The sequence below is a fragment of the Rhizophagus irregularis genome, chromosome 1 (genome assembly GCF_026210795.1).
Source record: "Rhizophagus irregularis chromosome 1, complete sequence".
Classification (NCBI taxonomy): Eukaryota; Fungi; Glomeromycota; class Glomeromycetes; order Glomerales; family Glomeraceae; genus Rhizophagus; species Rhizophagus irregularis.
In genome coordinates, this window is record NC_089429.1 from 3,855,445 (window position 1) to 3,868,928 (window position 13,484).

General features: G+C 32.1%; 2 protein-coding genes across 2 annotated transcripts; both read left to right on the forward strand.

Annotated features, from left to right (window-relative positions):
- Window positions 1–9,437: 9,437 nt before the first annotated feature.
- On the forward strand, window positions 9,438–11,225 carry OCT59_000778 (uncharacterized protein; the record flags this gene model as incomplete). The annotated part of the gene is made up of 3 exons (XM_066139099.1): window positions 9,438–10,608; window positions 10,691–10,846; window positions 10,915–11,225. The coding sequence occupies 3 exons, from the start codon at window positions 9,438–9,440 to the stop codon at window positions 11,223–11,225; spliced, it is 1,638 nt and encodes a 545-aa protein (XP_065988534.1).
- Window positions 11,226–11,359: 134 nt separating this feature from the next.
- On the forward strand, window positions 11,360–11,986 carry OCT59_000779 (uncharacterized protein; the record flags this gene model as incomplete). Its single annotated transcript, XM_066139100.1, has 2 exons — window positions 11,360–11,509; window positions 11,621–11,986. The coding sequence occupies 2 exons, from the start codon at window positions 11,360–11,362 to the stop codon at window positions 11,984–11,986; spliced, it is 516 nt and encodes a 171-aa protein (XP_065988535.1).
- Between the last annotated feature and the right edge of the window lie 1,498 nt (window positions 11,987–13,484).

Consider the following 13,484-nt stretch of genomic DNA (forward strand, 5'->3'; position numbering starts at 1 on the left):
TCCTGCCAATGATTCTTCGCCTTCTTCCATGACTTCTGCTTGGATTGCTCTTGATGATGATGGACTTGTTCTGGAATCTTCTTCCGCATCTCCCTTCTTACTTTCCTTCCGCTTTGCGCTCTGAAATTTCTGCTGTCCTATTAGGATTGAATGCTCTTTTCCGTGATTCGTCAATCTCTATTTATACTGATTGTAGTCAGTTAATTTCACTATGGACACGGTTTGTTGATGCTCCTTTCTCACCGAAGTTGCTCCGAGAACCTAATCATCTTCTTTGGCTTTCTATTCGACAACTTATCATGGATCGTAATCTTAATGTCGAATTGATTAAAGTCCCTGCTCATGACGATGATATCTACAATATACAAGCGGATTCTTTGGCAAAAGATGCTCATTCGTCTTTAAAACCCACTACTCTACTTTCAACATTTTGTTATGCTCCATGCGTGTTGACTTTTAACTCCTTGCCAATCGACGTGAATATTCGACATTTTCTCCGCTCTATTGCTGATGCTCGTGCTCTTTTATCTTTCTGTTCACTTGCGCGTTTTACTGCTCTTGGTGCTCCTTCACTTTTTGATTGGGCTGGTATATATTTTTGCCTTTCACAAATTAAAGGTTTTGCTTCACATAGGAATGGTCGTCCTGAATTTTGGATCTTCCGCATTAAACTTCTTCTGGATATGTTGCCTACCTTAACTACTCTTCAACAACGTAAACCTTACTTATATTCTCCTGACTGGCTCTGTCCGCAGTGTAATTCTGCTCCTGAAGATTTGAATCATCTTTGGACTTGTCCTTATATTTTACCGGAATTAAATCCCTGTTTAACGCACCGGTCTGAAGTCATTAAATTTAGAGATTCTTGTTTATCTTCTTTCCTTTCCTTGAAATCTTTGGATAATTCCTTTCATACCAATTTTTTTGCTTTGGATTGCTGGAACTATGAAGCTCCTTCTTCATCTTGTCTTTGGCTTACTCGAGGATTGTTGCCTGCGCATTTAACGGCATTTTTGAATCAATACTTTCCTCTCTCTGTTATATACAAGACTATTTCTCCCCTTCTTAATGACTTTCAAGTCGAATTATATGGTGAAATTTGGCTGTGTCGGAATGTTCTTTTCCATGCTTGGGAGGAGTCGCAGGGTATCTCGGCTGCTTCCAAATTACGTGGCCCATCTACAAATTCTTTCCCTAATACTACTTCTCCACAACAACACAACTCTTCTTTGGCGTCAGTTTCTCAGGATTCCTGGATTTCTTGGATATCCTCTTCTATAATTTGGGGTGGATCTTGGATCTCGCACTTGGATTTTCTGCGCCGCTTAACAGTTCAACCTCTTAGGATCTCTTTCTGGTAACGGACTGGATTTTTGGATGTTGGATAGTTGACTCACACTGGCCTTCGGGTAAAGTTGGGGTATGCGATTCTGTAATAGTTCAGTTTTTCTTTGCTTTAATTTTATTTTAGTTTAGATTTCTTTACTTGTATGAGTCGTGAAGCTACTCTTTTTATTTTTTATTAGTTTATTTTCTTATTTTTGTAATATTGTTCGATCATTTTTCGAAGTTCAAAATATAAATAAAAGATAAAGTCGTAAGACTGTTTGCACAGGAAAAGATTAAAACAAGGGTTGGTCACCTATCTCGGTGGTTAGTCACTGAGACCCTCATTAAGCCTGAGTATGGTGAGGTCGCAGGTTCGATTCCCATGACCACGGAAATAAAAAAGAATTTTACTGCGGACGCTACAACCAATAGCGTGAAGGTACAGGGGATTAGTGTAGTTGGACTGCATCATGGTGAATTAGTGTGTACGGTTAGGCCGCACATTTCAACTAAGGGTCGTGGTGTCCTTCTAACGTTCCCTATGAGGCCATTGGTATGTGCGCAGTCCTGTCCTTGAGGTCACTACTATACCTTGGGGGGACTTCCTGTCTGGGTGGTCAGCTCCACGATACCACTTGGGGTCAGTAATGGCTAGATGGTCGTCCTAGATGGTAAAGCTGAGGGTGCAATGTCTTAGTGGTAGTTTGACCTTCTGTTAGGTCTTAGACCAACCAAAGTGTTCGTGCACAGTGGTTATGGGGTTCGATTCCCCACTTCTTGGGTCCTGGTTGGTGATCCCTGGTGGTTGATACCCACCATAAGGAGTGATCCTGGACAGAAGCCTGCTACTTCCTGTGCTAGGTGGTCGGCTACAAAGTATACCACTTGGGGTAAACAACTGTACTATCGGTGCTAGGTAATCGCGGGCTGTAGTGGCCTTTGAGTGAGGCTTAGTACCTAAAATGGTGGTATGGAAGGGTACTAGATGGTTGATGTTACCTGTCGAAAGTCCTCCATGAAAGTAGATGCTCTCTAAAGGTCGTTAAATAAATTGAGTATCAGTATCATGCAATGGGTATAGGATGAGTAGGCGGCGTGTACCTAGCTTCAGATCAGCCTATAATGGCCCGATGGGGGATGTCTTCTATAGTGGTGCTGTTACCTGAGGAATTAAGTACTCGGTATAATGGTTGCCCATTGAAGATGATAGGACACAGACCCGAGATTAGTCTCATAAGAGGCAATGGGTGGTCTGGCCGTAAACATTAGCAAAGGAAAAGATTAAAACTAGGGTTGGTCACTCTATCTCGGTGGTTAGTCACTGAGACCCTCATTAAGCCTGAGTATGATGAGGTCGCAGGTTCGATTCCCATGACTACGGAAATAAAAAGAATTTTACTGCGGACGCTACAACCAATAGCGTGAAGGTACAGGTATTAGTGTAATTGGACTGCATCATGGTGAATTAGTGTGTACGGTTAGGCCGCACATTTCAACTAAGGGTCATGGTGTCCTTCTAACGTTCCCTATGAGGCCATTGGCATGTGCGCAGTCTTGTCCTTGAGGTCACTACTATACCTTGGGGGGACTTCCTGTCTGGGTGGCCACTCCACGATACCACTTGGGGTCAGTAATGGCTAGATGGTCGTCCTAGATGGTAAAGCTGAGGGTGCAATGTCTTAGTGGTAGTTAGACCTTCTGTTAGGTCTTAGGCCAACCAAGGTGTTCGTGCGACAGAACAGGTAGCATGGTTATGGGGTTCGATTCCCCACTTCTTGGGTCCCGTTGGTGATCCCATCCCTGGTGGTTGATACCCACCATAAGGGGTGATCCTGGACAGAAGCCTGCTACTTCCTGTCCGAGTGGTCACTACATAAGTATACCACTTGGGGTAAACAACTGTACTATCGGTGCTAGGTAATCACGGGCTGTAGTGGCCTTTGAGTGAGACCTAGTACCTAAAATGGTGGTATGGAAGGGTACTAGATGGTTGATGTTACCTGTCGAAAGTCCTCCATGAAAGTAGGTGCTCTCTAAAGGTCGTAAAATAAATTGAGTACCAGTATCATGCAATGGATTAAGGATGAGTAGGCGGCGTGTGCACACTTCGATCAGCCTAAAATGGCTCGATGGGGGATGTCTTCTACATGGTGCTGTTACCTGAGGAATTAAGTACTCGGTTTAATGGTTGCCTATTGAAGATGATAGGACACAGACCCGAGATTAGTCTCATAAGAGGCAATGGGTGGTCTGGCCGTAAACAATAGCAAAGAAAAAGATTAAAACTACCGGGGTTGGTCACCCTATCTCGGTGGTTAGTCACTGAGACCCTCATTAAGCCTGAGTATGGTGAGGTCGCAGGTTCGATTCCCATGACCACGGAAATAAAAAGAATTTTACTGCAGACGCTACAACCAATAGCGTGAAGGTACAGGGATTAGTGTAGTTGGATTGCATCATGGTGAATTAGTGTGTACGGTTAGGCCGCACATTTCAACTAAGGGTCATGGTGTCCTTCTAACGTTCCCTATGATGCCATTGGTATGTGCGCAGTCCTGTCCTTGAGGCCGCCTACTATACCTTGGTGATTTCCCGTCTGCGCTGGCTACTCTACGATACTACCTCCCCCGGCCAGTACCTATTGACGGTCGGTCTCACTGCAGTGTTCGAGCCGCAACGTCTTAATGGTAGCCTTGGGGGGACTTCCTGTCCAGGTGGTCACTCTCGAAATACCACTTGGGGTCAGTAATGGCTAGATGGTCGTCCTAGATGGTAAAGCTGAGGGTGCAATGTCTTAGTAGTTTGACCTTCTGTTAGGTCTTACGACCAAAGTGGTTCGTACAACAGAACAGTTAAACATGGCTATAGTTAACGCCTCTTAGGTCCCGAGTTGGCGATCCCTGGCGGGTTGATACCCACCATAAGGGGTGATCCTGGACAGATGCCTGCTACTTCCTGTCTGAGTGGTCACTACAAAGTATACCACTTGGGGTAAATAACTGTACTATCGGTACTGGGTAATCGCGGGCTGTAGTGGCCTTTGAGTGAGACTTAGTACCTAAAATGGTGGTATGGAAGGGTACTAGATGGTTGATGTTACCTGTCGAAAGTCCTCCATGAAAGTAGATGCTCTCTAAAGGTCGTAAAATAAATTGAGTATCAGTATCATGCAATGGGTATAGGATGAGTAGGCGGCGTGTACCTAGCTTCAGATCAGCTTAAAATGGCCCGATGGGGGATGTCTTCTATAGTGGTGCTGTTACCTGAGGAATTAAGTACTCAGTTTAATGGTTGCCCATTGAAGATGATAAGACACAGACCCGAGATTAGTCTCATAAGAGGCAATGGGTGGTCTGGCCGTAAACACTTGCAAAGGAAAAGATTAAAACTGCCACCATTCGATTTGTCTTAGTGAGACGATTCTAACAAGCTATGATACATCTTTGTACGATTATTAGATGCCAAGTTATTTAATATATTCTTTATATAACTGTGATTATAAACAGTTCTTTTTAATATAAGATTTTTAAGGATAGGTGTGATAGTGACTATAGATAGATTGTGACTATATAGGATAGATTTTAATAATAAAGTGTTTTGAACATTCAACTGGTGTGACTATATAGTAGAATGTGACTATAACGGGAGTGACTATAGAGGGAGTTGACTGTAGCCCGGTTGGTGTCAGATTTTGGCGGAAATCGGATGCCAATCGGGCAGCCCGATTGCCCTATAAAAAATATGTATACAGTTTTTATACTGTATATACGTATTTTTGATATAGTTTGCATTTTTACATACGGCATATCAGTATATATAATGTATACTGTTCGCAAAATGTGTTTAGTAAAAAATACAATAAAGTATACGGTAAACATACTGTGTGATACGGTATATTAAATTCATACGCCTATAACGTATATCATTTCTACTGTATATCAGTATTTTGTATACAGTTCACAAAAATATTGTAAATAAAGGATACGGTATACGTATTATTCTACAGTATATTAAAATTCATACGTTTATAACGTATTTTCTACAGATATACACAGGTCAAATAAATAAAAATCAGATTTTTGCCCTTTTTAATATGGCTATCTGATTTTTTTGGCAATTTTAATATAATATTTCCGATTTTAATAAATATTTCTGATTTTAATATAATATTTCTGATTTTTAACATGAAATTGCCGATTTTTGGTTATTTGTAATAGGATTTTTCGATTTTAATATATAACATGTGATTATGTATTACGGTTTAATATTTATTTATTAACTTAGATTTTTTTTTTTATTTTAGTTATAATTATTTTTTTGCCTTAAAAACTTTACTAAAATACTTTTTAAATACTTTATAAAATAGAATTAAAATACTTTTTTTCTTAAATATAAATACATTTAAATTAAATAACTCATAATTTAAAATATAAACAAATATTATATTTTTTTTACATATATTTCAAAGTATGGTTTGAGCATTTTGGCTGAAGTAAATCTTATTCTTTTAATTAAAAGTAGTTTAGTAAGTTTAAAACTGTTAAGATCATATAAGTACAGTTAATATTTTTGGAATTATTTACATTTTTTATATTATACAGTAGTATTAAGTTACAAATTTTTTTACCTTCAGAGCGTATTTTGAGATCTTTAGCCAAAGTAAATCAACTTCTTATATTAATTGTAAGTTGTTCGGCAGGTTAAAATCTACTTGGATATTAATTTTCACGAAGGTACAGTTAATACTTGATGAGTTATTTACAATTTTCACAACAGTACTCATTCATGAATTTTATTTTTTTCATTTTGTCACTTCAGAGCGTATTTTGAGCACTTTATCCAAAGTAAACCAACTTCTTATATTAATTGAATGTTGTTTAGCATGTCAAAATCTACTTGAATATTAATTTTCACGAAGGTAAAGTTAATACTTGATGAGTTATTCACGATTTTCACAATGGTACTCATTTACGAATTTTATTTTTTCCGTTTTGTCACTTCAGAGCGTATTTTGAGCACTTTAGTCAATGTAAATCGACTACTTTTATTAATTGAAAGTTGTTTAGCATGTCAAAATCTACTTGAATATTAATTTTCACGAAGGTACAGTTAATACTTGATGAGTTATTCACGATTTTCACAATAGTACTCATTTACGAATTTTATTTTTTTCTGTTTTGTCACTTCAGAGCGTATTTTGAGCACTTTAGTCAAAGTAAATCGACTTCTTTTATTAATTGAAAGTTGTTTAGCATGTCAAAATCTACTTGAATATTAATTTTCACGAAGGTACAGTTAATACTTGATGAGTTATTCACGATTTTCACAATAGTACTCATTTACGAATTTTATTTTTTTCCGTTTTGTCACTTCAGAGCGTATTTTGAGCACTTTAGTCAAAGTAAATCGACTTCTTTTATTAATTGAAAGTTGTTCAGCAGGTCAAAATCTACTTGGATATTAATTTTTACGAAGGTACAGTTAATACATGATGAGTTATTCACGATTTTCACAACGGTACTCATTTACGAATTTTATTTTTTCCATTTTGTTACTTCAGAGCATATTTTAAGCACTTTAGCCAAAGTAAATTGACTTCTTTTATTAATTAAAAATTGTTCAGCAGCTTAGAATCTACTTGAATATTTATTTTAATAAAGGCACAGTTAATATTTGTGGAGTTATTAATTTTTTATAATTGTGCGTATTACATTAAATTACAAGTAAATTTATATTCTTAATGTATTTTGTTTAAAATTTAATTATTTAAGATTAGTTTTTTATTTAATATTGCTTAATAAAATATTTTTTAAATTTTAATTCAATATTACAATATAATTTTTTATAAAAATATATATTTCATAATGTATATACAATTTTTTTGTATAGTGAAAAAACTGAAAAATGTGGTTAAGAATTGGTAATACAGCTGTAAAAAGTCATAAATCAGACAAATATAGCTAAAATCAGCCAATTTTTATTTATTTGACGTGTGATAGAGTAAGTTTTTCTACACTTTAAAGCATCAAACAATACTAGTATCTGCTAAAATGTACTATCCAAAAACTCACTGATGTAAAATCACAATTATTAAAAAATTCACAAGAATTTTTGTTAATACTGTTTAATTTTTAAGTTCAAAGTCTGATTGATAATACTAAATTCAAAACTCAATTATAAATCATTTTTATAAATTATAATTTAAAAATTAAGCAGTATTAAGGAAAATTCTCATGAATTTTTCTTAATACTACTTAATTCTAATTTAACTAATTTAGTATTAAGGTTTTAATTTAAAAATTAAGCAGTATCAAGAAAAATTCTTGCAAATTTTTCTTAATACTGCTTAATTCTAATTTAACTAATTTAGTATTAAGGTTTTAATTTAAAAATTAAGCAGTATCAAGAAAAATTCTTGCAAATTTTTCTTAATACTGCTTAATTCTAATTTAACTAATTTAGTATTAAGGTTTTAATTTAAAAATTAAGCAGTATTAAGGAAAATTCTTGCGAATTTTTCTTAATACTGCTTAATTCTAATTTAACTAATTTAGTATTAAGGCTTTAATTTAAAAATTAAGCAGTATCAAGGAAAATTCTTGCGAATTTTCTTAATACTGCTTATATCTGCCAATTCGTGAAATTAGCCAAACATAAAGATTTGCACATTTTAACAAGAATTATGTTTCACAAGCTTAAATTGTATGTGTTACATAATCAGATGATCTAAATCTATCAAAAAATAAAAAAAAAATTTTTTAACGTTTATTCAAAAATAACAATGGCAACTACTTTCTTTTTTAATCACTTTTCAATCACTTTTCAATCAGATTTTTGTTAGGTGACTTAGAAAAGTTTATAGGCATATATAGCAGGGTTTTTTTAATCAGTAAGTAAGAAAACAAATATTAATAATTTTTATTAATAAGAAAAATCTTTTTTCATTTATTTTTAACCTTATTTCCTTCTTTTTTTTAGTAAAAATATATATAAAATAAAAATGTGAGTTATGATTTAGAGTTTTTGAGATGTTTTTTTTTGTTTTTTACTATACTAATTTTATTCTACTTGTTAATTACTTTTTAAAATTGATTTTATTAATTTATTCAATTTAAAACAGAAATGGCAAATAAAAACTTGTTAAGTAAAGTAAAAAGAACCCAATAATACCTGTAAAGATCATCTTTTGGTAAGAATTATAATTTTAAAAATTTTTGTGTCAGAGTTTATTCAATTAACAAAATCGTTAATATCTCGGCGTACATGTATGCTAAACACATATATTTATATTCATATGAAAGCCCAGAATCTACTCTACCTGAACGAAAAAAGATTATTCAAATTGAATTACTAGATGTGAAGATATTAACGATCAAAGTCAAAGGTTAAAAATAAATATATTGAACGTAACTATTCAGCAACTTGTGATCCAATTCATGTGATATTTGGTTTATGGATAGCTCTTGATTACCTCTTTCTAATGAATATAATTCATTCATCTAGCACACATACACGTTAAGTTATTCAATATTTTGTCATGACAATTATATTTAAATTTTTTAATTTTAATGATATTATTAAAAAAATCAAAAAATAATATAATCAAATCAATTTTATTTATATCAGCGGTGTGAATCTATCATTTTCATGTAAATTGTATTAGCATTTTCTTAATAAAGTTAGTTTTTTGAATATAAAAACTTAATTCCATAAATCAGCCCATATGTTAATTCTAATTTAACTAATTTAGTAGTATTAAAGCTTTAATTTAAAAATTAAGCAGTATCAAGGAAAATTCTTGCGAATTTTTCTTAATACTGCTTAATTCTAATTTAACTAATTTAATATTAAAGCTTTAATTTAAAAATTAAGCAGTATCAAAGAAAATTCTTACAAATTTTTCTTAATTCTAATTTAGCTAATTTAATATTAAAGGTATAGTATATGTCGATCATTTTTTATATATACGCAGTGGCAAATTTTTGTTGATCACATGAAGTTCCGAAAACTGGGTACACGTATCAACTCAATTAACGCGTCTGAAAAAACAAGTTTTCAAACAGGTTTATCGATCTATCCTATACACTTTTATATAGACATATAGCAATATGACACATAACTGGTATGACCTTATCGTCCAAAAAAATCCTTCTAAATATCAAAGTTATAAAAGAATAAATAGAAGCTGGTTTGTTATTGACTTTTCTTCTAAATTCGAAGTATTACCACTTCATAAAGAACTGTCAGAATTTATTATACCCAAAAACTTCCATAATGAACTTGAAAAAACTCGGCAAAAAAATATAAATGTTGGTTATATACATTTGCAAAATAATATTCTTAACGAAAAATCATGGGTTCCATTATTGCCAGGTTATATCATTTATACTTCTTTAGGTGGTTTTTTTTTTAAACTTTCTATTGAGAGAAATGGAGAATCTTTGCAATTTTTTTGGCAAGAATTTGGTGAAGACTTTACATTTACTAAATGTAATGCTCAAGGTCGGGAAACATTAGGATTTTATCTAATGATAAAACAGTATAATATAAAAAATATTTCACTTGCCTCAGTTTTAGGGTTTAATGATCATACCATTGTAGCAATGTTGCAAAATACAGTTCATAAGGTATTTTCCCATCGTTTTTCTTGTCAAAATTTAAATTTTCAATCTCCTACACTATCAACTTCAAAAGAAGAGACTCTAGTCCGTAGTCTTAAACGAAAAAGTTCTGAACTTGAGCAGCTTAATGAAAAAGATTCAATTGTTCATGGAATTAAATTGGAAGAAAGTGGAAAAATTCTTTCTCCAAAATTTACACAAGCCCTTATGGTAATGCATGAAAAATACAAATCAACATATTATAACGCTAATCGCAATATCAAACGGCTAAAAACTAAAATTGATCAACTTCAAAATGAAAATTCTGATTTTAATAATAAAATTGATTTAAATGAAAAATCTGAAAGAATAAAAGAAGCTGTGGATAATATTTTAAATGAAAAAAAATTGGGATCAACGATATTAATTAGTACAGAACAATACTTTTCTTTAGTACTTTTGCATCCCTGTAGTCATTGTTATAATACAAATTTTCAAAATAAATCATATCATGTATCTTGTGTTGGGTTTAATGTTACAATTGACGTAGATTGTCAGCTATGTGGTACGATAGATTCATATTCTAATCAATCTAAAGGAACCAATTTTTCACATATAGTTGCGGCATCAACTTTAGCAGGTGGAATGAATCATTATGCTATGCAAAGCTGCATTGGCGGTTATGGGTATTACTGCTCAGAGTTGTAAGAGTTCCTATCATCAATATCAATCTCGTATGTTTCCTACTCTTATATTAAAAGCTGAAGAATCTGCTAAACAGGCGTTAAATGCTGCTATAACTCATACTGTTGCAAAAGGAAAAAAAGCTTTAACTATTGGATTTGACTGCTCTTGGTCCCATTCTCGCAATGCAAAACAAGCTAGTGGAGAATTTATTTATTTGGAAGATCTTGAAGGTAAATTTATATAAAATCAAATTTGATTTTTTATTAATCTTGATTAATTTTATTTTTATTTTCATAAGATTACGGGCACAAAGCTGTTGTTGCTTTTCATGTAGTAGAAAAGTCTCGTGTCATCACTAAAAAAGGAAAAGATGGAACTTCAGAGGAAAAAGTTGTGGTACATAAAGGCAATTTTGACGCCAGTTCTCGCCAAATGGAACACGCAATTTTAATCACACTTTTGGAACAGATAATTCCAGTATTAGAAAAGTCTGACCTTTTACTTGAAGTTTGTATTGATGGAGATTTAGATTCCAACAAAACTTTAGCCAATGTTCCTATTGTATCAGAAATTTATGCGGACCTTAAACATGCAAGCAAAAATATTTGAAAAAACTTATGTTTGTTATTGTTTATTTATTAATCTATTAAAAGTCAAATATTATTATCGTTCTATTTACTTTTTATTATTTTGCAATAGTAAAAAAACAATATGCTCGTTATCACAGATTTGAGCAGCATATAATGAGATATTTTAATGGATGTGTATTTACTGCTGGCTTGCGAAAAAAAAATGATGATCCAAATACACCAACTAATGAAGAATTGCGTTACATCCAAGTAGAAGGTTTAATCCAACATCTGCTTAATAATCATGATCTTTGCTGGAAAGAAGTTTGTTGGTATAAGGAAAATGAAGAGCTACAATTGCAAACTCCAACATTACAATCTTTTACAGAAATGGAGATTGAAGGATTTTGAAAAATGCTTTTAACGATTTTTAAGCTTCCTATTCAACAAAGTCTTGTTACTTGTTACCGAACAGCCTATAATGAAGCTTTTAACCGAAAAATCTTGCGATTTGTTGATAAGAGAATTGATTTTTGGGCTTCTTATAAAGCACGATATGCTTTAGCTGTTATAGATAACAATGAAGGGCTTGATTGTATGATGGAAGGTGTGCGTAAGGCTGCTAAAGTGAATAAATTCAGTACAAATGATCAGTATAATATAAGCAAGTTGGTTAGACAACGTCAAGGTCAATTACATCATAATCGAAATGTTATAGATAAACGAAATCAAGAACGTGCTGTGAATTATGCTAATGATCGGCAAGAATTGCAAGGATTTGATTTTAGCCAGGTTGGCTAAAAATATATTTAAAATGTAATATTTATCTATTTTTTAATATAGTATACCTTTGCATATAGGAATTGATTCCTTACAAGTACAAAGCAGAAGAAAGAATACGCGCAAATTCATTTTATCCTTCCTTTGCAAAATTAATTACAGATTTTGATGTAATTATTAAGTGCCAAGGCCCTATGAAAAAAAATCATCCAATTTTTGTACAATATTTGTTCAAGTCCGTGTGGAAATTGTACAATTATTGCAGATTTTTGGATAAAAATAGCTATGAAGCTTTTCAAAGCATATTAAAAGTATGCAATTTTTGTACAACTTAAATTTAAGATATAGAAAATGTTCAATTTTTGTGTGATTTTTATACAACTTAAATTTAGGATACAGAAAACATTCAATTTTTATACAATAAAAATTGTGATTATTGTACAACTTGAAAATAGACTTAAATTTAAGATACAGAAAGCAATTTTTGGGTAATCCTACTATACTACTTTCCATCTTACCTGTATGGTTACATTTGACCACTTTTAGGGTCGAATAGACCACTTTTAACCATTACAAATAGATTTTCCTAAGTAAAGTGATTTATGCAGTAAGGTTACATAAAATTCAACTGCATATTTGCTTATAAATGGGCATCTTCTGGACCCATTGGTGAAATTTTTGTATCATCTTGTAACTAAAAAAAAGTTAAAAACTTTTTATTAGGTTACACAATTAGTTCTGACCGGAATTATAATTTGGCCAGAATTATGCGGTAAAAATCAACTCTTAAAATTATATATGTTGATCACGTGATCTGATCGTCAAAATAAATATGACGACGCGAAATGTTTTTGTTTATGTTTTTTTAACCTTTTAACTTTTCTTCAACTTTCTTTTAAAATATCAGGTAAGAAAAACTCGTGTTCTTTATCTTTTTATTTTCCTAACTTTTTATATTTTAATGTTACTAACTTGCTTTCTTCACTAACTTCATACTTTTTTTTATTACTAATACTAATAATTTACTTTTTAACACTACTAATTTGCTTTCTTCACTAACTTCATACTTTTTTATTTAATACTAATAATTTACTTACACTAATAATTTACTTTCTTCTTTGATAATACTAATTTACTTTCATGTTACTAACATACTTTATTTTATTTTATTTTCTTACAAATTTTTATATTTATGATTATATCAAATTTAGTATTTTATTTATGAAATATTGTGTATATTTTTTATATTTTAAGTCAATAAAAAAAATTCATAATTTCACTTTATAAATTGCCTGTTATTACTGTAAAATTTAACCTATAATTCCTAAAATATGGCCTAAAAAAATTTGGCTCAAAAATCACACAATAATTGTATAAATTCAGGTCAAAAATAGGATAATTATTGAATGAATTACCATGCAATAATTGTGTGATTTATTGCAATTTTTAGCACAATTATTGTATGGTCAAATATACAGAAATCGTAGTGAATTTAATTGAATGATTTTTCAACAAAAAT